The sequence below is a fragment of the Mustela nivalis genome (assembly GCF_964662115.1).
Source record: "Mustela nivalis genome assembly, chromosome: 7".
NCBI lineage: Eukaryota > Metazoa > Chordata > Mammalia > Carnivora > Mustelidae > Mustela > Mustela nivalis.
The window spans coordinates 19,114,268-19,135,533 of NC_139026.1; the positions used below are offsets into that span (position 1 = coordinate 19,114,268).

At 38.8% G+C, this 21,266-nt stretch overlaps 1 protein-coding gene across 2 annotated transcripts in view; it reads right to left on the reverse strand.

Moving 5' to 3' along the window:
* Positions 1-1,254: 1,254 nt before the first annotated feature.
* The window catches only part of UTP20 (UTP20 small subunit processome component), a 97,193-nt gene continuing 77,181 nt past the window's right edge, over positions 1,255-21,266 (reverse strand). Inside the window, exons 44-62 of one of the 2 annotated variants that reach the window (XM_082739156.1) lie at positions 21,034-21,132; positions 19,981-20,148; positions 18,438-18,604; positions 17,587-17,728; positions 16,607-16,723; positions 15,048-15,218; positions 14,680-14,811; positions 13,618-13,728; positions 11,606-11,685; positions 11,091-11,160; positions 10,787-10,969; positions 9,937-10,068; positions 9,283-9,415; positions 7,799-7,986; positions 7,062-7,133; positions 3,986-4,285; positions 3,631-3,757; positions 1,871-2,016; positions 1,255-1,588 (exon numbers count right to left, since the gene is read on the reverse strand). In XM_082739156.1, coding sequence (XP_082595282.1) covers positions 1,433-1,588; positions 1,871-2,016; positions 3,631-3,757; positions 3,986-4,285; positions 7,062-7,133; positions 7,799-7,986; positions 9,283-9,415; positions 9,937-10,068; positions 10,787-10,969; positions 11,091-11,160; positions 11,606-11,685; positions 13,618-13,728; positions 14,680-14,811; positions 15,048-15,218; positions 16,607-16,723; positions 17,587-17,728; positions 18,438-18,604; positions 19,981-20,148; positions 21,034-21,132 — 2,694 coding nt within the window. In that variant the 3' untranslated portion in view covers positions 1,255-1,432. Of the gene's footprint in view, positions 1,589-1,870; positions 2,017-3,630; positions 3,758-3,985; positions 4,286-6,725; positions 6,934-7,061; positions 7,134-7,798; positions 7,987-9,282; positions 9,416-9,936; positions 10,069-10,786; positions 10,970-11,090; positions 11,161-11,605; positions 11,686-13,617; positions 13,729-14,679; positions 14,812-15,047; positions 15,219-16,606; positions 16,724-17,586; positions 17,729-18,437; positions 18,605-19,980; positions 20,149-21,033; positions 21,133-21,266 lie in introns of those variants that run through there. The other variant, XM_082739157.1, reaches the window with a different exon arrangement.

The window sequence follows — 21,266 nt, forward strand, 5'->3', positions numbered from 1 at the left end:
AAAAGCATAGGCTTTCAATCCTGGGTGTGAATTCTGATTATGCCACCTACAGCCCATTACCCTTCGGTGAATTATTTAACTTCAGTCTCAGTTTCTTCATCTGTAAAGAACCAATTTTAGGCAGCTCTTAGGAATACTATGAGGACCAAATAAAATGTTAGCCAAATGCTTGGCACATAGGATGGATTGTTCTCTCAGCCCACTCAGATCCCTCCCTGCCCCACATATATCAAGCACTAAAATATTGCTTCCACATCAGTTGTAGATTGTGACAAAGATATCACATAGGTGAAGGTTTATAAGAGTTCCCTTTGCTTCACCAAGCTTGCCAGCACTTGGCATTGTCAACCTTATCAACCTAAAGAGTTCAAAATGGAATTTCATTGATGTTAATTTGCATTTTTATAATTATTGAGGTTGAATACAGGAGTAATTCAAAATATTTAATAACCAGACATAGCTGATGTAGGGGGAGGACCCCTGCCAGTCCAGGTATTAATTCTGTAATTTTTGGTGTGGGGAGATAGGGAATCTAGGACTCACCTAGTTAGGGTGGCACTTGGTGTCAGGAGGCAGTGACTACGTACCAACTAGTACGTAAGTACTTGAATGTTTAAGAACCAGTATAGCCACATCAGCTCAGTATTAATATTTAAGGGCCATTTATTTTTCTTCTCTCAATGCCTGTTTCTCCTTCCTGACACTTTCTCTACTGGATTGCCTTTGTTGATTCATACTTACTATACAACCTGCGTACTACATTCTTTATCCGTATATGCTACATACCATATCCCAGTTGTGTCTGCACAAACAGAAATTTTTAATATTCATGTAGAATTTATCACATGTTCACTATGGATAGCACTTCTTGTGACTTACTTTTGATATCTGACCAGGTAAAAACCCTGTTACCGCTTTTGAAGAACATCATGGCTATTTTCAGCTTATCTTCCATGTAAATTTTAGAATCAGTTTGTTAGGATAATATGAAGAATTCTTGCAATTATACACAGATATGCCTTTAACCAGTGGGATCCAACTTGGGAGGAACTAGTATCTTATGATACTACATCTTCCTGACCGTGATCATGGTTATTTCTCCATTTACACAGATTTCTTTTAATGCCTTTTGATAAAGTTTTATAATTTTCCCCAGAAAAATACTGCAAATCACTTTTATTCCTAACTTACATGTTCTGTTTTGCTGTTGTCTTAAAGTGTCACATGTTTTTTAGACAGTAAGGGTAACAGTAATATTATGAAGATGTTTTAATTTAAAAATAAATGAGCATGATTATATTAAACTGTTAATATACAATCTGTGCCAGTTTAACTTAAATAATAAAACCTGCTGTGATTTCAGACCAGCAGATATGTGGAGAAGTTCATGCTTTGGGGTAGATTGAGATATTTTATCAGCAGAGGGAGCACATTACTCCACCATTGCTAAATCTTTCAGGCTGTGGCGCTTTTGTCTCTTGGTCTTATAGCCTGGACGCAGGAACTCTATCTTTCTCTTCTTCGCTTCACTTTTATTTTTGTGTTTCTTCAGCTTTTTCTTGGCAGCAATATCAGGATTAGTTACAAACTTGGGGAAAAAAAAAAAGGAAATTTTATATTACTTCTAAAGTAAATGTTAAACCAGTAAAAATCAAATGCAGAAATGGGCCATTTTATTCACCTTTAAATATCACACATGTAACACATTCCCATTAAAGACAATCTGGAGCCCCAGCTGTAAAGTCCCCACTTCTCAAACATACGCAGTTCCTCTTTCCTGCCTGGGTAAGTGTGACACACATGCATGCACATACCCCTGGTTAAAAATACTAAGTCTAAGGAACACCATAGTTTCAAACAGCAGACATACCTCTAAAGCCTTCCTCTTTTTCCGGAGTGCCCTTTTCTCATTAGCCTGCTTCTGTACTGAGGCAAAGGCTAAGGAGAAGCTCTCAAGTCCAACCAGCTTTTTGAGTAATTCTATGATTTCCTGGGATAGATTCTTAAGCAGAGGATCTGATAACACACAGAGTAATAATCAGAGGTAGTCATGTAGGAAAGGACACATTTGAACATCTATAAAACCAACAACATGCAAAATTTAAGCTCTTGCGGCACTGTCACTTTTTATTACTTGAACATTAAACACTGATCTAAATCCAGCCTTTACGTATCTGAGGTGGGAGGATGGAGGTGTTGGGCCTGACAGTCCCAGGCACGACTCCTCTGGGATGCACCAAGAGATCACAGACCATGAAGCCCAGTTTCCAGCGGAATCCTGGCTTGGACGACACTAATTTGAGAACCTGACAAACAATTGGGGTTACTTTGTTGGCCTCCTCAACTTTGTGTGGATGGGGAAAGGTAAGTGTGTCTCTAGGCTCTCTCTAATTCATGGGTCATAGATGTTTAGCTCTGGCCGTAACCTTTTCTCGAGGGGTCAAAGACTCTGAGAAGCTGACAAAAATCTTTGCTTTCCCACCATTCCCTGCCTTCTGTCTCCCAAATGCAAATGACCCACAGGTTTTTGTATTCAATTTCAGGAGCTGTTCTAGATTACAGCCCTTTTTTTTTTTTTTTTAAGATTTTATTTATTTGACAGACAGAGATCACAAGTAGCAGAGAGGCAGGCAGAGAGAGAGAGAGAGAGGGGAAGTAGGCTCCCTGCAGAGCAGAGAGCCTGATGCAGGCCTTGATCCCAGGACCCTGAGATCATGACCTGAGCCAAAGGCAGCGGCCTAACCCACTGAGCTACCCAGGAGCCCTAGATTACAGATTTCTTGAAGATGGGGAGTAGACTCCTTTCTACCATTGAACCTCCAGTGCCTGGCAAATATTAGGGACTCAATAAAATGCTGGGTGAGGAGAACTAAAGCAGACCTGGCCTTGACCATTGCTTTTTCCTCTTGAGAGGAAACAAGTTTTCTCTAGGTTGCAAGACTGAAATAGCTCCTGCTTTGACATTCACTTTGTTTTGTTTTAAAACTTACTATCCACTTTACCTCTGGTCTTTTTCTACTATCTAGAGAGACCATTTAGGATCCGTGAGGGAAATGCACCAAATGCCCAGGCAAGAAAAATGAAAAATAGGAAAAGTAAAAATATTTCACACTTTTGGGGCACGTGAGTGGCTCAGTGGGTTAAGCTGCTGCCTCAAGTGTGTCTGCCTTCAGCTCAGGTCATGATCTCAGGGTCCTGGAATCAAGCCCCACATGGGGCTCCCTGCTCAGCAGGGAGTCGGCTCTCCCTCTGCCCCTCCTCCCTGCTTGTGCTCTCTCAAAATCTTTTAAAAAATACTTCAACTTTGGCTTTATAATTCACAATAAGAGAATATACAGTTTATTACTAATTATTGTCCACAGCAGCATGAGGTTTAGAACTACTTCAAGTTATATATTTCTTTGAATACTTAACCTATGCTTAGGTATAAAACCTCTTTTAGGAGAGAAACATTCACAACACAAGAAAGCACATAGAAAGCAGTCAAATATGCCTTATTTGTTTGCTACTAATTGTTTTGATTCCTATCAAGTTTTCTTAAACTCTGGCAAAGAGGGAGGAAGAAGGAAGCATTCAGGAAAGAAGTGAAGATTCCTGAGGTGCAAGTATTCAAAGACAGGCTGCAGTTACCCTGGTCCGAGTATGTGCTGTTCAGTTCTCGGAACAGAGGAGCTAAGATCACTGGGAGATACGGCTTCACCTTGTCTACTCCAAGATCCATCGCTACAGCTCCGAGAAACTTCAAGATGCACGTTCTCTGAAAGTAGAGATCATTCATTGTTCATTTGAAGTGTTTGTCTTACTGTAGCCATACAAACAGTTAACTTAGAAAACAAGGTCTCTATTGGGGCAGATATTACTGAATCAGTTTTGGGTTAAAAATTTCCTAGAGACTTGGGAGAATTACTAACACCACTAAAATGGTTTTTGAAATGTATTTTGTTTTAAAATGACTACTTTCAGTTACTCTGTACATTCATCGCACCTTTAAGGGGTTTCTAGGTGAATAGGCAGCCTCCAGTTTCGCGATCCGGGACAACTTCTGGATCAACCACAGCAGTGTGGCTGGCTTGCGGTGTTCTTCCTTTGCCTCCTCGTTCTCTTCTTTGTCAGAGTCCATCTTCTCATCTGCACAGGACTTGGATTGTTTTACTTCCCCTGTGGCCACACCCTCTCCTAAAGTTTCTTGTTCTTCCATGTCTTCTTTTATTTCACCTTGCTTATCTTCAGATTCAGGTTCCAGTAAATACAAGACTTTGGCTACAAATAGCAAATTCTTAACAACCTTAAAGGGGGGGGAGATAAAGGGAGGGATTGGGACTTTGATTTTGAAATAAATACAGCTTGGTAAAAGATAGGTATTCTACAATAAGGGGGAAAAATGTAAGTGGGTATTATACTATTAAACTGATGATTGTTCCAGATTTTGATAATCTTCAGATCTACCTTATAGTGTATCCAAACCCATTTTCATTTAACTCATCTACTTAGCCTAGTTCTACCCTTAAAGTCACAAAGAATACTAAGCAAACGATTTCATTCCAGACTATCTATTTACATTTTTAAGAGCGCTTTCATCCCTCCTCCATTAAATCTCTTCATAGATGTAAAAGTTTCCATGTATTGAGCAATGACTTTATACACAGCATTCTAATTCAACTCCAAAATATCACTATTAGGTACTATTATCAGGAGAGAAAACTACAGCTCAGAATTATTAAATGACTCCCCCAAAGACAAAGAAAGTGGTCAGTCAGGATTTAAAGGTCTTTAGAATTAAAGCCTACGTTCTTAGGCACTGAGCTCTTTCTCCTCAAATCCCATCTGATCCAGTTAAACAGCCCAGGGTCCTAAATTTTAGACTTAACAGTAATGAACCCATATATTGAGTCCCTAATTGAACTCCATGAAATCTCTGATACAGATATTTCATACTAACTATGTGAAGGAGGAAGCCAAGTTGGTTTTCAGTTCCTTTATCTTCCTGGATGCTCTATTAGAGGTGCTGTGTGTCAAAAGTTCCCCCTAAATGAAGGACTCAGAACCCAATGCATTGTCCAAGGCTAGCCTGGCCATCAAGAATTCATACCAAGATTATTACTTCCTTTTTCTGGAACATTGGCCTTCCTGAGACAGTCCCAGTTTTGGAGGCCTTTTGCCCTTGTGGCAGCCATTTCACCCTAAGATTACAGGGAACTAAATTCTTTAATTTCTTTCATCCTGGGTCAGTACTAGTAAATCCTTGTCCCAACTTTCTATGGTTGTATCTGTCAACCTCTGTTAAGATAGGTATTGTAGGGGTGCCTGGGTGGCTCAGTGGGTTGAAACCTCTGCCTTCGGCTCGGGTCATGATTCTGAGGTCCTGGGATCGAGCTCCGCATCCGGCTCTCTCTGCTTGGTGGGGAGCCTGCTTCCTCCCACACCCCCCCGCCTGCTTCTCTGCCTGCTTGTTATCTCTGTTAAATAAACAAAATCCTTAAAAAAAAAAAAAGATGGGTATTGTATGGGGCGCCTGGGTGGCTCAGTTGGTTAAGCAACTGCCTTCAGCTTAGGTCATGATCCTGGAGTCCTGGGATCAAGTCCCACAGCAGGCTCCTTCTCAGCAAAGAGTTTGTTTGCCCTTCTGCCCCTCCCCCTTCTCATGCTTGCTCTCTTATTCTCTCTCTTTAGATATAAATAAATAAAATCTTAAAAAAAAAAAAAAGACTGGTATTATGAGACCCCACCTGCTACTACCCTGCAGGATTTCTCCGGTCTCACTTTGCTATCCACCAAACAGCTTTCCATTCTTTCTCTGGCCCTGCCATATAATGAAGCATGCTATATTTTCATGAAGAAGTGGTAGAAGTGTCAGGGTCTCAAGGCATGCTACTTGAGATCGCTCTTTGGATACAGCGTTCAGTTTCCATTGTCCCGTCACTTAATCTATACTGCTGTTCCATCTCGTCCATAACGACAAGAGACATGATCAAATGCCTTGCTCATAACCAGATACCACAGCTATGTCATCTCATCATCTACCAACCCAATGGCTTTATCAAAGGAGATTAAAAATAAAGGGAACAAATCTTTTAAAAAAAAGGTAACAGTAGACCCTAATCAAAAGTTATTTAGGGACGCCTGGGTGGCTCAGTTGGTTAAGCAGCTGCCTTCGGCTCAGGTCATGATCCCGGCGTCCTGGGATCGAGTCCCACATCGGGCTCCTTGCTCCACAGGGAGCCTGCTTCTCCCTCTGACTCTGCCTGCCACTCTGTCTGCCTGTGCTCGCTCTCGCTCTCTCTCTCTGACTAAATAAATTTAAAAAAAAAAAAAAAGTTATTTATATCTGCTGCATATTTATAAATGCTTCCCTATTTACATTTTACTTATAGTAACATTTTATCATATGAAAACCCTTAAAACTTTTTAGTGACTTATCTGCCTTCTGTTAGGGATAGACTATTCTCAGACCACACTGTATCATGACCATTATGACTTTCTTTTCAGCTTCCAGGGCTAAGGGAAGGAAATCTAGTTATTGTTCATGTTATTACATGAACAATCAACTCAGTCAACCAACTAATACTCTTCAAAGCTTTGGTCACAATGTGGAATAGTTCTTAAAACTGAACACGGAAAGATTAATAGCTTCCTACTGTATCACCTTTATTGGGAATTTTAAATGAAGCCAAGAATACCCCCAACATGGATCCCGGAACTGATTAGATTTATGTGATAACTGAATATGTATTTCAGTGTTATGTCTTTATTTCATTTAATACCCGAAGCATTAAAATAGGAAAACAAGGGGTGCCTGGGAGGCTCAGTGGATTAAAGCCTCTGCCTTCAGCTCAGGTCATGATCCCAGGGTCCTGGGATCAAGCCCCGCATTGGGCTCTTCGCTCCGTGGGGAGCCTTCTTCCTCCTCTCTCTCTGCCTACTTGCGATCTCTGTCTGCCAAATGGATAAATAAAGTCTTAAAAAAAAAATAGGAAAACAGATACAAATACGAAATGTAAGCCTATTCCTAGACTTGGTAGATTAGATCCCTTATATTAAGCCAGAATGATGACAATACTTACCTGCTCTCCTAGAGACTGATCTAAGAATTTGGAATGCAACTGATGGCAAGAGGCTAGGGAGATACTTTTCATCTGTGAAAAGAAAATGGACATTGGCAGACACAATGCAGGATACTTTTCATTGTTTTTAAAAACTCAAAGTAACTACCCATAATAAGGCAACTGAGATGCTTGATTTTGCTCTGAATGACTTGTACAAGTCTGGAGAGGGAAGATCCATGATCAGAAATTGTGTCACTGTCTCCTTCTACCTGCCCCAAGGGACTTCAGCTCAAAAAAATGGGATACTTTCAAGCTCTGGGGGGATACAATCCCTCAGATTATTCGTAGAAAACTTGACAACATTCCAGTATTTTTTCCCTTCTTTCCTTCCCTTCCATCTTCTACTTGTTTAGTATTTATAAAGTTCCTACTATGAGTCATGCATCGTTTTAGGCCCTAGGAATTCGGAGATGGATACAACATGGTTTCTCACTAATATTTTCATGAACACCAACTCATTAGGAGGCAGGATCGATTAGGCAGAAGTCTGACTAGATGGATAGTCTATAAATTATTTTGGAAAACCTTGGCCTTGTACTCTCTAGTTCCCACTACTCCTATAGAATAACATGTGCAACAAGTCAGCTGTTAAAAAGAGTTTCCCCCAAGGACCAACTCCAAGACAGTTACATGAAGCAGAATAAACATCTCATGTAGATCACAAAGAAAAGAAAAAGGTTTTAGGGAAACTTTACCTTTTGTTCAAGGTCATTTGTTAAGAACCTTATTGCTACAGGTACTGAGAGTTTCTTTTTAGTTTTTTTGGCCTTATGTCTTCTAATAAGTTCCTCTGGTTGGCAAGAGGCAAAGAGTAATCCAAAAATCTGGGCTGCAGTGAGCCACACCCAGCTGTGTGGATGTCTCAGGTGACAGTGCACATAACCTAAGGGAACCAAAATGCATTTTCAGATGTTTCAACTTTCCTGACTCTTTGGTGGTAAATGTGATTAGTGTAGGCATTCGTTATCTATTATGTGCTTGGATTTAGGAACCAAAGATGGACAAAATAGTCACTGTTTTCCAGAAGTTTTCAAGAAGCTAGGGGTAAGTGAGGTGGTGAAACACTGGAAACAACTAGAAAACCAACTCCTAACATGGTGAATGACAAAAGAGGTACGAGTAAGCCCAGAAACAGACCTGTTCTATTAGAATTAGTTTCAGGTTCAAAGGAGATAAGGTGGCTGTAACATTTATAATTTCTAAATTAAGTAAAATAAATAATGCATATAGGCACACATTTGTTTCTAATATTTCTTGAAATCAGTGGAAAGTTATTATTGATTTCTTGAGGCTTTATGTGTGCCAGGCACAGGACTAAGTGTGTTAGATAAATTATCTTGTTTAGACCTCACAACAGTTATGTGACATCAGAATTGTCAGTTACATTTTAAACATGAGGAAAGCTTTCAGATGGGCTAGCTAATGTGCCAACTGTAACAGGCAAAACCAGGCCTGGGCCCCAACTTGATTTGACCCTAAAGCTTATACTCCTGAGTTACATGCCCAATCTGAAAAGCCTTATGGGTTTTAGGGAACAGGATTAAAATTCTGGATGAATCATGTCATATCTGAGTTTTAGTCTATGCTGCTTTATTTCATTAACAGGGTTTTACTTTTGTTCTCTGTGTATTCTATTTTGTAACAATCTGGACATGCCTCAGTGAAGTCATACCAGAGTGGGCCATATAGTAACTTTGCACCTGTACTTAAAGCTTTCATTCTAATGTCTATTTCCTATAGACAATCAAAATTGAGTATGTTAAACAAAAAAATTCTAGGATCTTATTTTTCATATAAAGAATGATATATAATAATAAATGTCCCAGAGAAGTTAAATGGTTTACTAAATCATGACACATTTGCATGGTGGATTATTTATAGCTATTTTAAAAAAACCAGCTACTAAGTGTGTTATGGTATAATAATATTCTTATTTAGGTACAAACAAGATAATGAAATGTATTACTTGTGAAGTCATAAATATGTATAACTTTTCTTACAAAGAAACGGTCACTGTAATCAATTTGAAAGGGCCTTTTAAATCTTTTTCTCATGGACCTTTTCCCTGACATTATATACTTTCTAAGTGTTCATATTCTAATTTCCCAAATCTGTTTTCAATAATTCTATTACAACTAATGTGTTTGTTTTTAACTTTAAATAAAAGGGAAACACTTACTCCAGATTTTATTCAGCGTCTCAGAGGGCTTGGTAAACTGAATGATATTACATTCCTTGATGAGTTTACTAATCAATGTAAGAAAACTAAACAGAAGGCGATCTGCCGCTTTTTCTTCAGTCTCTTCCATGATCTAAAAACAGGATGAATGTAAATCAAGTACGATAATTTCAAAAGTTTCTGATGGATGTTTTTACTCCAGCATGTAGATCTGTACCAGGTTTTCTCAACCTCAACTGACATTTTGGGTCAGATAATTCTGTTATGGGAGATGCCCTGTGCTCTGTGGAATGATCTGCAGCATTCCTGGCCTCTGCCCACTAGATGTTAGTGGCAGCCTCCACCCTCCAGTTGTGACAAACAAAAAAATGTCTCCATATGTTGCTAAGTGTAGAGTGGTTGGTGGTGGTCTGGTGAAATCAACCATGCAGGAGAAATTTCACTCTTCATATACTATGGAAGATAACTTACTTTAAACCTCATTAAAAAAAAAAGATTCAACTACACAATTCTTCTTCCCCCCCAACTACACTATATTCTTGCTTTCATTAGTAACATTTTTTGAACACAAATAATATTTAATCTATTAGCTATGCCACCTCAAGTAAAACTACAAAAATTAGCACAAGTTTTATTCTTTGGCAAATTACTTACATCTTTAAAGTTTTCAGGATCAATTTCCTTTTCGATCACAGGAAGAATAGTTCCAAGTCTTCTCTCAAAAGAGACTCCTTCAGTTTCCACAAACAGGCCACAGATGAGGGCAGCCAGTTGTCTATTTAACCTCTACCAAATAAAAACCACCAGAAGACAATGTTAACACAACTTGGGAGGCCATTTCCAAAATCATAAAATGAAGGTGGGCGTTACTTTATCCTCAATAGCTCTTTATGATGCCAGAAATCAACAGAATATGGATCTTTGGAGGCTAACATGAAGAATATGGAGAAGTCTTCATACCCAAGAATAACATTAAAAAAAATGGAACTCATTATTACCTATTAATACCTTCCCATTTTAAGTTAAAAAAAAAAAAAAAATCATGGTTAAGTACCAAATAATGTAAAGAACTGTGAAATCATTATGTTGTATGCTTGAAACTAATATAACATGTATGTCATTTATACTTCAGAAATAAAAAATTTTAATTAAAAAAAGGAAATAAATTTCATACAGTACCTCCATTCCCCATTCTGACTTTAATACTTAAAGCCAATATTAAGATAGGACATACATTGTTTATATTCCACAAACACAGGCCACTGATGAAGGTGGTAGAGTCAGCAATGGGATACAATCATTGACAAAAATTATATTTCATTAGCTGAATAAGCAAAACTGAAAACAAAGATTCGTCAATGGGGACTGGTTAAGTATATAAATGATCCATTCATGGGGCAGTGTAACTGGCCGACAATCATGTAGTGGGACTACATATGTATTCTTACTTAAAACACCAAAAACTAAGACTTTTCATTGAAATATGACTAAAAGCAACGCTAACCTTTTTTGCTCCAAACCAGGTGGTAACCATATCAAAAAGCCAATCTTTTTTCTCAAGGTTGATTTTACTGAGTAAGGATTTGATTGTCATGGATGCCATCTTTTTGCACATGGCCGAGTCATCATTCACCATCATTAGACAAAGAGGAATGAAGAACATTCCACAGTTCTCATGGAGCAGTCCCTAAAAGAAAACAGGCAGTTATGAGCATACTCAGACTGGGATTCTCACAGGTGCTCAGATGGGAGGACTGTGGCTCCCAGGGCTCAAGGGGAACACACACACAGTTTGTGATTCAAGGTACCTGAGGGAATGTGTCAAAGAGACAGGAGATCATTTCCAAAGCAGACTCTCTCCCAGTCTCATGTTCGTAACTAGGGCAAGAAGATTAGACAGACTTGTTAGTATCTTTTACATTTACCAATAATTGTTTTTAAAAATTTTAAACATTGTTTTAAGGTGTTCATCTATTTCTTAAAAAGTGGAAAAAACTCCATTTTCCCAACTTTAATGTTTATATATATCTATCATGCTACCATACAGCTTTAAAATGTAATTTTGTTAGATTTTTTTTTACCATTCTCCTTAAGTAGACGCTAATGAAAATCAATGCTCAGACTGAATTCGAAAAGCAGCCTTCAGAGAACTGTCAAGGAAGCCATGCACATTGTTTGATAATCAAGTCAATGATGCACAGGGTAAAACCCTTAGAGAAGGTGCCATCAAGTTTAGGTTTTGTCATTTTTAAGACAGCTGCCACATTAAAATGAGAGAGGATACTAACTCTCTGTCCCTGTGTAGTTTATGGCTTAAACTTACTTCAGTTGAGCAAGCACGAATTCCAAGTTTGGTCTCAGTTTGTCACCCAAGGGATAGTCAAGAATATATTTCAGAAAAACCTAGGAACAGAAGTCACACAGATGATTATTTGGGTCCTGTCTCTCCAGGATCCCTGCTTCCTAAGACACACTGGTAAGTTATAAAGGCTTTTCGTAAGAGTAATCAATCAGGTGAAGCCTGCCTTCAGAATCAACAATGTACTTGCCTTTCTCCTCTGACCTGGCTTACTCAGGTCCCACCCCACGTGCCTGCTTAAGACTCAAGTCCTGGCCTACCACGGGCATGGTTGTTTTGGGCTCCAAATCTACGCTCACTTGTAGGGAGCACCTCTCTTCCATAGGTGGCGTGCTGTGGTGGATTCAGTATGGACTATGTATGGTTCAACCCTGGATTTCCCCATGAATAAGAATGACAGTAAGGATAATATTAATACTGACCAGAGTAACTATTTCATTTATTAAATCTCTTCTATATGCCAAACATTGTACTAAGTGTTTCTCAGTTAACTGTCATCACTCCCTTAGAAGGTAGGGGATAAGTAACCCCATTTTACAGATGCTGAGAAGCACGATAGCACAGAGAGGCAAGTTAACTTGCTCATCTGACAATGCCAGAATTCCATGCCTAGTCTATTTGCATGAAAAGGCTCTGTTTTCAAGCCATTATACTAGTCAGCCTCCTTTATTAATAAACTGCAAAAGCTAAGGCACATCATTATACTTTTTAAGGCCTGTTTTTTTCATAATACCCCATAATAATTTTCATAATAGCCCATAAAATGGGGGTATTATTTCTTCTGAAGAGTAACTACAAATGGAAGTCATGTATGTAAAGTTCTGGACACATAGCTAGAGTTTGATAAGTAACACCTGGCCCTCCTTCTTCCTAACCAACTCAAGGAGACTTTTTCTAGAGACCTGCTTCCTCCTTTTCCAATGTGGCTGTCTCAGCAGCCCACAGATTCCTTCAACCCCGAGTTTTTATTTCCAGTTCAGACCCTTCTACGTCCTGGATGTGATATGCACTCATATATCATGGATGAACAAATGTATACAAATAGATCTTCTCACATCATTCTCCTCCCTTGACTTCAACAGCTTTCTGCTAGTAGTATAAAGCCCTAAAATCTTCAGTAAGAGCATAAGATCCTGCCTGACTTGGCTCCTTCTGTTTAGCTCCTCCAAAAAGCAAGGCCCTTACTGACCTCGAGGTTTACCTTCTGCAGGCACTGGCTACCCCCTTTTACCTAGAAAGCTAAGCCTTATTCTTCCTTCACATTTTGGCTTACAGGCCAATTCTCAGGAAAGCCCTGATTCTAACACTAGGGTAGTCCTCAACCTGATCATATGCTCCTCCATATTTTCTCAATTCTAAAAGGCACAGTTTTTCTCATTTTAACATCTCTGAAATTGGGCTATGTCTTGAAATTGATGGCATCTTACACTGTGTCATAGATTTTTTTCTTTGAGGTGTATAAATAATGGTGTGTCTTGTAAAAGATGAAATATGACAGTGCTTTCCCCCTCCTGGCACTTAGGATGGTCTGTAATTAAAGAACTGTGGAATTTTTGCTTTGTGGCTATCTACTGTAAAAATTTCATTGATAGAGACTGTAAAAATTTTGTTGACTGCTTTTCCAGCAGCACCTGGCACACAGTGATGCACACAATTAATTGACTGAACCAAGGGATGGAAACCTTTGGTGCAGGCTACTATGCTGTAGAAGGAAAACATCTTCACCTATTTGAAACATTCCACTTGTGATGGGCTATAACTCAAAGTGCTCTTTGTTAACTGAAAATGCCCTTAGGACAAAGCCGAGTTGCTCCTCATACTTGATAAGTAAATGGGTTCCTGAGTCTTAGAATTAAGTAACAACCACGTGACACAAAATAATCTTCAGAATTCAGCCAATGTTGACATGTCTCTAAAAACCAAACTGAGAAGACAGGACCCGACCCTTCCCATGGGAATAAAGTGTCTCGACAAACCTGTCTGCACTGGACTCTGACAGGTTCACTTTGTGCAGAAATTGCCAACTTGGATACTTTCCGCATGACATCATCAATTTCCGGGACCAACAACTTTCTTGATAAAATGGCCTAAGATACAAAAGGAAAAGACATCTCATTTCATCTTCTACTGCAGATAGAGACCTGCTTCCTCCCTTTCCAATGTGGCTGTCTCAGCAGCCCACAGATTCCTTCAACCCCGAGTTTTTATTTCCAGTTCAGACCCTTCTACGTCCTGGATGTGATATGCACTCATATATCATGGATGAACAAATGTATACAAATAGATCTTCTCACATCATTCTCCTCCCTTGACTTCAACAGCTTTCTGCTAGTAGTATAAAGCCCTAAAATCTTCAGTAAGAGCATAAGATCAGTAAGCTGACCTGATGTTAAATCAGTCATAGGCAACCTCAAAAATAATGAAGGTAATCGCCAAAAGCTAAAAAACATACACTTAAAAATGTTTAAAATGGTGAATTTTAAGTTTTATATATATTTTACAATATTAAAAAATAAAGGAAAAAACTCCAATGTCCAATATGATGAATACAAGCATGGTGTTTTAGTTTTTAAGATTTTATTCACTTATTTGACAGAGTGAGAGAGCACAAGCAGGGAGAGTGACAAACAAGAGGCAGAGGGAGAAGCAGGCTCCCACTGAGCAGGGAGCCCAATACGGGGCTTGATCCCAGGACCCCAGGACCATGATCTGAGCTGAAGTCAGATGCTCAACCAACTGAGCCACCCAGGCACCCCACAAGCATGGTATTTTTTCCTGTATCTTTATAAAAATCTCTGGAAGTATTGATAGGGAGTTTATATTCAAACATCTTAATAAGTAGATATATTAACTTATAATTAATCCACCAAAGTCATAATGTTTATCCATCAATATCCTAATGTTATCCACCAATATCATAATGTTTACAAATTAATTTTGGAAATCTATAGCTAGTCAAAACATTATGTTCCACATTATTCTAAGTATCTAACCTAAGACTCAAAAAGTATAAAATCCAACATGCTGTGATACCGTACCTTCAGAAGACCAAATGCAGTGGCCTGTCTCGAAGTATCATAAATGTCTTCCTCAGCATATGCTAGTAGAACTTGAAGCTGCTTTTCAGTTATCTGGTAAGATTTCACTTTCTTCACAAGTATGGTCACACACTGCAATTTATAATGGTGAGGTTAATAACCAGGACATCTTACAAATGAAGATTCATTGAAATGGTATGGCTTTAACACAATATCAGTGCTTTTTTACACAGGATACCAACCCTCTGGCCTTAGTAAACTAATCTGGAAAAAATTCTGACCAAGACCACACAGGATAATGGGGAATACTATAATTTTGATGTTAATTCTGGTCCTGGCTATTTTAAGTACAATTGAAAACACCTCACCTTGAAACAATTTACCACCAGGTGGAAGTTCTGGCCTCTGGCAGCTCCAAGTTTTGCATAGTCCTTCAGCAAAAGGAAAAGGTGTTTGGTCAACTGTTCTGCTTTTGTTTCTATGGAAGGCAGAGGGAACCTCAAGACCCAGATCAGGCATTGTAAAGCACCTGTGATCACCTGAAAAACAAAAATAAAACCAATCAACCTGTGTAGTGACCAAATCCAATAACCCAGCACCCAACGCTATGTAGGCTCTAAAAGAGCAAAATACTCTGCCCAGCTCAGTCTGGAAGAACTGTACCAAAAGCATAAGAAGAGAGGGAGGTTTCCTTTTCTCTGTGGTAGAACTTACTGCTTCTCCATGGCAAGTAAAGATATATCCCAAGCAAACAAGAAAAAGTGGTCAGTATATTCTTAACCTGTACAAGTAAAAGATTGGATGGGCTGGCCAATTTTAGCACCTTTGTTTTGTGTGTGGAAAAATACGTTATAAATGACTTCTATTTTCTAGACTGGTACTTTAATCCATTCTAAGCATATGTATATAAGGCATTCTAAATATTAGAAATACAAAGATAAAAAGAACACCGCCCCCCTATTTTCATTCTTTTTTTAATTTTTAATTTTACTAAGTAGGCTCCATGCCCGGTGTGGGGCTTGAACTCACGACCTTCGGATCAAGAGTTGAACGCTCAACCAACTGAGACAGGCACCCCACACCATCCCTCTATTTAAGGAACAGACAGCTGGCTCAGAAACTAAACATGGGAACAATACATTACAGACTTTAATATAGTTAAGTGCTGTGCAAAAGATATGAAAAACATATGCTGGAACCAAGCAATTACATGAGAACCCCTGAACGTCTGGGCTAAACCTTAGAGATTGCTGACATCACCTAGTTCGGCTCTACCTAACAGACCCATGCCTTCTGGTTGCTGTAATGGTCTTTTTGGACTGAATTAGATGAAGACAAAGGAAAGGCCTTGGGAGTCGGAAAGGCCAGGGCTCATATCCCAAGCTCTGCAGTTTATTAGCTATTTGACTACAGAGAGATTACTTAACCTCCTGGCACCTTCACTGGAAGAAAGGAAATCGGGAAATGGGAGGAGTGTAGGTTCTGGAGTCTGACAGACTGAGGCTCATATACGAGGTCTGTGATCCGGGCCGAGTCACTTAGCCCAAGGCCTAGTTTTCTCTTTGATAAAACAGAAGCATTAATAATATGTACCTCATGGGTCACTATGAGGATTCACAGCAGTGGGGGGCAGTAGTATCAAGGACGATAAAGATGATTACAGCTGACTCGGGACCATACTACTCACCCTCATGACGCTGTTTTGAGGATCAAATGAAATAAGTAATGGATGTTCCAGGGCCTGTAAAACTGTTAACGGCTCTCCAAATACATGGGATTATTACACTGAAAAGCAATGTAATGCAGGGAACAGAGGGAGTTGATAATATCGTAAATCCACTTAAAAACTCAATCACCTTGTAAAGAACAGGACCTGAAGTTCTGGATATTTTGTATGACACAGCTCTTGTGAAGGAACAAAACTCACCTTCACGTCCATAGATACCAGGCAGTCTATGAGGAGAGACACAAAAGGATCCAACATTTCCAGAATAGGTTCACTTGAAGACTTGATCTTGGAAGTCTTCAGACTCAGATGTAGCAGCTAAAAGATTAAAAACGATATTTCACACCAGTTGCTCCTAAGACCAACTGAGTTAGGTAAAGGTGAAATGATTTTAAAGACAAGCATGAAACATTAAGATGCTTCTGTCTAATGTGACAGAAATTCTGAAGGAATGGGAAAGAGCCTGGGAGACTCTCTTGTAAGTGAGGGAAGTGGGAGCTCAGGGTGCAGGTGAGACACTAAGTTCATTTACCAAGTGATTACTCAGCATTTACTTTGATTCAGGCGCTGGCTCTGCACACAGGACACAGCAGTGATCAAGATGAACATGGTCCCTGCATAATGGATCTCAGTCAGGAAGGCAGACTAGCAAATAATTAATTAACTGTTAACGCAGTGTGCTTTGAGACTTCTGGGAGGACCCCGGCAAAGGGAGGAGCAGGGGGTGAGGTCCTGTAGTGGGAAGAGTGTGGGGACTACAGAACAGAAGCCAGGGGGGTTGGGCTGTGTTGCAGTGGTGCAACAGGAGGCTAGGCCCTCATAGCCCAGAAGGAGGACTGGGCTCTTAGGAAAACTGGGAGCCAATGAAGGCTTTTAAAAGGAAATAAATGATCAAATGTTTGTTTTTAGAAGCTCATGGCTTTAAAAAAAAATTCAAAACAAATTTAGAGCTGCCTCTACAAAACAATAGCGAACTCATAATAAATGTTAGGTCAGAATCATTAATTCTGAGACAGTTATATCATCAAAATAAGTACTGGAAGAGAGCAAAGGGTAAATGGGCCAATTCGCCTTTTAAAAAACTCATAATTTACTTATGGTAAGGCGTTTACAGTGGAAATGAGCAGTACTGGAAATTTAGCATACTCACTGTGGGTAGCAAATTGCACTTTAATGCTCACCTGAAGCCCGGACTCAATAAATATGTGCATGTTGGTTTTCCTGCTCACAACAGCTTTCTGCCCACCTCGAACTGGAGTTGGGGGGAGCAGAAGACAGCTCTCGGGTGGGAGACGTGGATCCAGTGCAGGAGCTGCTGGGTTTCTGTCAATCACAAAGGAGAAACAGGGAGAGGAACACTGTGTGCTGCATTCCAAGCAGTTACAGTGGCCCTGCCTGGTGACTGGAGTGCAGCACTAAGTAATGTGATGTTCACTGTGGGCATCTTCTCTCCTTTAACCATAAAGAAACACAGAGATTCTTAGGTTGTCTCACAAAGAGACAGCAGATTGACAAACACACAGTTAAGATGAATAGTTTGAATTTTGAAACATATGGCAAGAAGTTTCTTTTAGAACCCAGAAGTAAAATCCAATGGAAGGTATTTTAAAACCTTTTGAGATCTAAAAATCTGTTTAACCTGTATATTTTTATATATATAAAAATATATAATCAGAATATATTTAAAATCTATCCTAACTTTGATTCAGTAAATAAAACAAAAATGGTCTCAGAGAAGTGCCAAAATACCTAACTGCTGTCACAGCTAACTCATTCCTTTACTGGGAGAGTAATCTTGAGGTGAAATTTATCACTTGGAAGGATGTTAACCCAAACACCACAAAGTAGTACCATCTTATAACTCAGGCAAATTACACACACACACACACACACACACACACACACACACACACACACACACACAACTAAGGTAAATTATTAAATTAATCCACTTACGAGTAAGAACTGAATGGCTTATCAGAAGCAAGCACCTAAGGATAGTTTTTTGTTTTTGTTTTTATTTCAAACTTACTTTTCTTTTTCTGTTAACAGGGGCAGATTTTCACTGACCAAACCATAACTGAGCAATAGAATGGATTCTGCCGTCATCTCCTGATTTACAATTAATCCTGCTATGATTCGGCGCAAGGTTTCATGAACTTTCCGGGCCAGTTTTAAACTCGTAGTATTTTGTAAGATCTAGAGGCAAACATAAATATCATGTGAAGGTAAAACAGAATTGCATTTTTATTTGTTATGATGGTAGTTTTTAAAATATGTATTTACGTTTTAATATATGTTTGGTTTTCTCCTAATTAAAAAAGAAACATTCTTAATAGAATTTCAAACAGAAAATACAAAGTATTATTTACACATAACCTCGATCCCAGAGACAACCACTGTCAGCAGCAAGCGTGCCTCTGGAGATCTTGTGCTTTCTCTTGGTGGGACCTTAGGGCACAGGGCTGGAGATAATGAAGTAACACTTGGAAGATGTCATCCCTCCAAGTGTGTTACAGGCAAGCACACACACATACACAACATTTACAAAATGCAGTCATTATTCATCTAAAACCATACTAATAAAGTGCTGTGACGGCCAAGCCTCAGGGTTTGATATTAGTCATTGGGCCAAATCAGAGAAACTTAATGGGAATCCAGGACCATCAACCCCAACACATACTTCAGCATGTAACAGCTACTCCCTTGCACAGGACATGGTATTAATAGCTTTAATTACCTTGGAGGGACTTGATAATATACATGGAAAACTGTATTCTGTTGACTCTTTTTCATCCTTAAGACATATCTAACATTCTTAGGTTTAGATAAGATTAATGCATTGTAGAAACAATTACAGAGTTCCTCTAACACCAAAACATTCGGAATTATGGTTAATTCATGTCATTAAATAGTGCTGGTTTTAGTACATAATATTGTAAAAAAAAAAAAAAAAAGGAATTATTAACATTTACTGAGTGCTCACCCCTGTGGTAGGCACAGAGAACATTACGAAGGTCAGCAAACTACAGCCCCTGACCAATAGGAGGCGGAAGGAAAACAGTGCAGAGAACGTGAGCTTTGGAACAGAAAGATCTACAGCTAAATCCTTATTTTCCTCCTTCACCACGACTTCTCCACCTTTCTGAACCTGCATTTTCTTATCTGTTAGATGAAAGAAGTACTGTTGATCTCAGAGTGGTTGTGCAGATTAGAAGTGATACTGAAACAATGCTTAGAACATAATACATGTTCAACAAATGTACTTTCCTCCCTCTTAGCCGTCGGACTCCACAAAAGCTATGTTCTTAGCTGCTGACTTAACCCAGCTATAAAGTTCACCTGCATTTCAATTTTTTTGCTTCTGCATTGCATGGTTTACACCTAGGAGTCTGGTTCTTGGTTTAGAATGCCCAACGAGGGCTGCCAGCTAGTGGCTATACGGTACAGGTGCTCTTAGCACTAAAGGAAATCCCAGTGGTCAGATCCAGCATTAAGGTTTATCCTGCATGGCTCCTTCCAAGAGCTCATGATATGTAATGTGGGGATCTCCTGTATTACATTCAAGTCCTTACCTCTTTTAATGGAAGAATAAGTTTTGTAACCTGATCCTTCCCTACAAACTTGCCCAGGATTTCATAGGAATCATAACTCTTGCTTCTTCGTGCCTCCATGACTTTGGAGAGGATCTGCTTCACTTCCTTCTCTTCAGCAATGGCACCGAACAACTCATGGTTAAAAATCTTTGAGAGAAAAAAGCCAAATAGCAATTAAATGCAATCAGCAAGATACGTCAACATAAGCAGTCTCTGATACACTAGATCAGGGGAAAGCAAGTTTTTACAGGACTGAAATTGGATGGTAGGAATTCCTATTAGATTTCACTTTTTCAAGGTAGTTCAGGGACCAATTACTGAAAGACAAGCAAATACAGAGACACCTGAAGGGTTATTTCTAAGGGGAAACAAAAGAAGAATACTACATAGATTTACATACATAATTATAGAATATATAGACAGGCACTTCTTCTTTGATATTCTTGTTTGAATAACCGAAGAGTAATTTCTCCTTAAAAAACTCATATGATATTTGCAACTTAATTATCAAGACTGATATATTTAATTCAAAATGTTTTTAAGTATCTACATTTTTTTAAATGAATGAACAAAGACTGTGTGGCAAATTTAGTTTCTTTTTAATCCCCCCCAATTATCACATCATCCAATTTTAAAAGTTGATTGTTATTAATTTTTCATTATTCTATTTTTCATTATTATAGGTAGAGCTCTATACTTTTATATAAACCCCAGACTAAATATATCTCTGACTATTCCTTTAAAACAGATTCTTGGAAGTAGTTGAAATTTTTGCTTATTTTAAAGCTTCTGACACACAACATTAGTATTCTTTCCAGAAAGGTTATACCAAAACTCATGATCTACTAGCAATGGCAGAGTGCCCATCTCACACCATTTGATCAGCTTTTTAAATCTCTGCTAATCTAAGAGATAAAACAGTACATTATTTTCATTTCTGAAGGCTATAATTATTTCTTAATTTGTGAACTGATTTTGTGTCCTTTGCCCAGGTAAAAAAAAACAGTGGAACTTCCTTTTTCTAAATCTTACCTCAATCATTATATCTAAACAAGAGTCCAAATCCCCAACTTGTAGCTTGTTGGTGAGGCCTTGAAGCAACATGTAAACAGTGAAAGTCAGCACATGGACCTAAAATGAAATGCACAGTAAGAATATGAATGGTGAAGCATACCACACGAGGAAAAAAGGAAGATCTAAGATGTACTGCAGAGACCACTTAGAGTAGTATCTGTCATTACTGTAGGGAGAAGCTTTGACAAGTA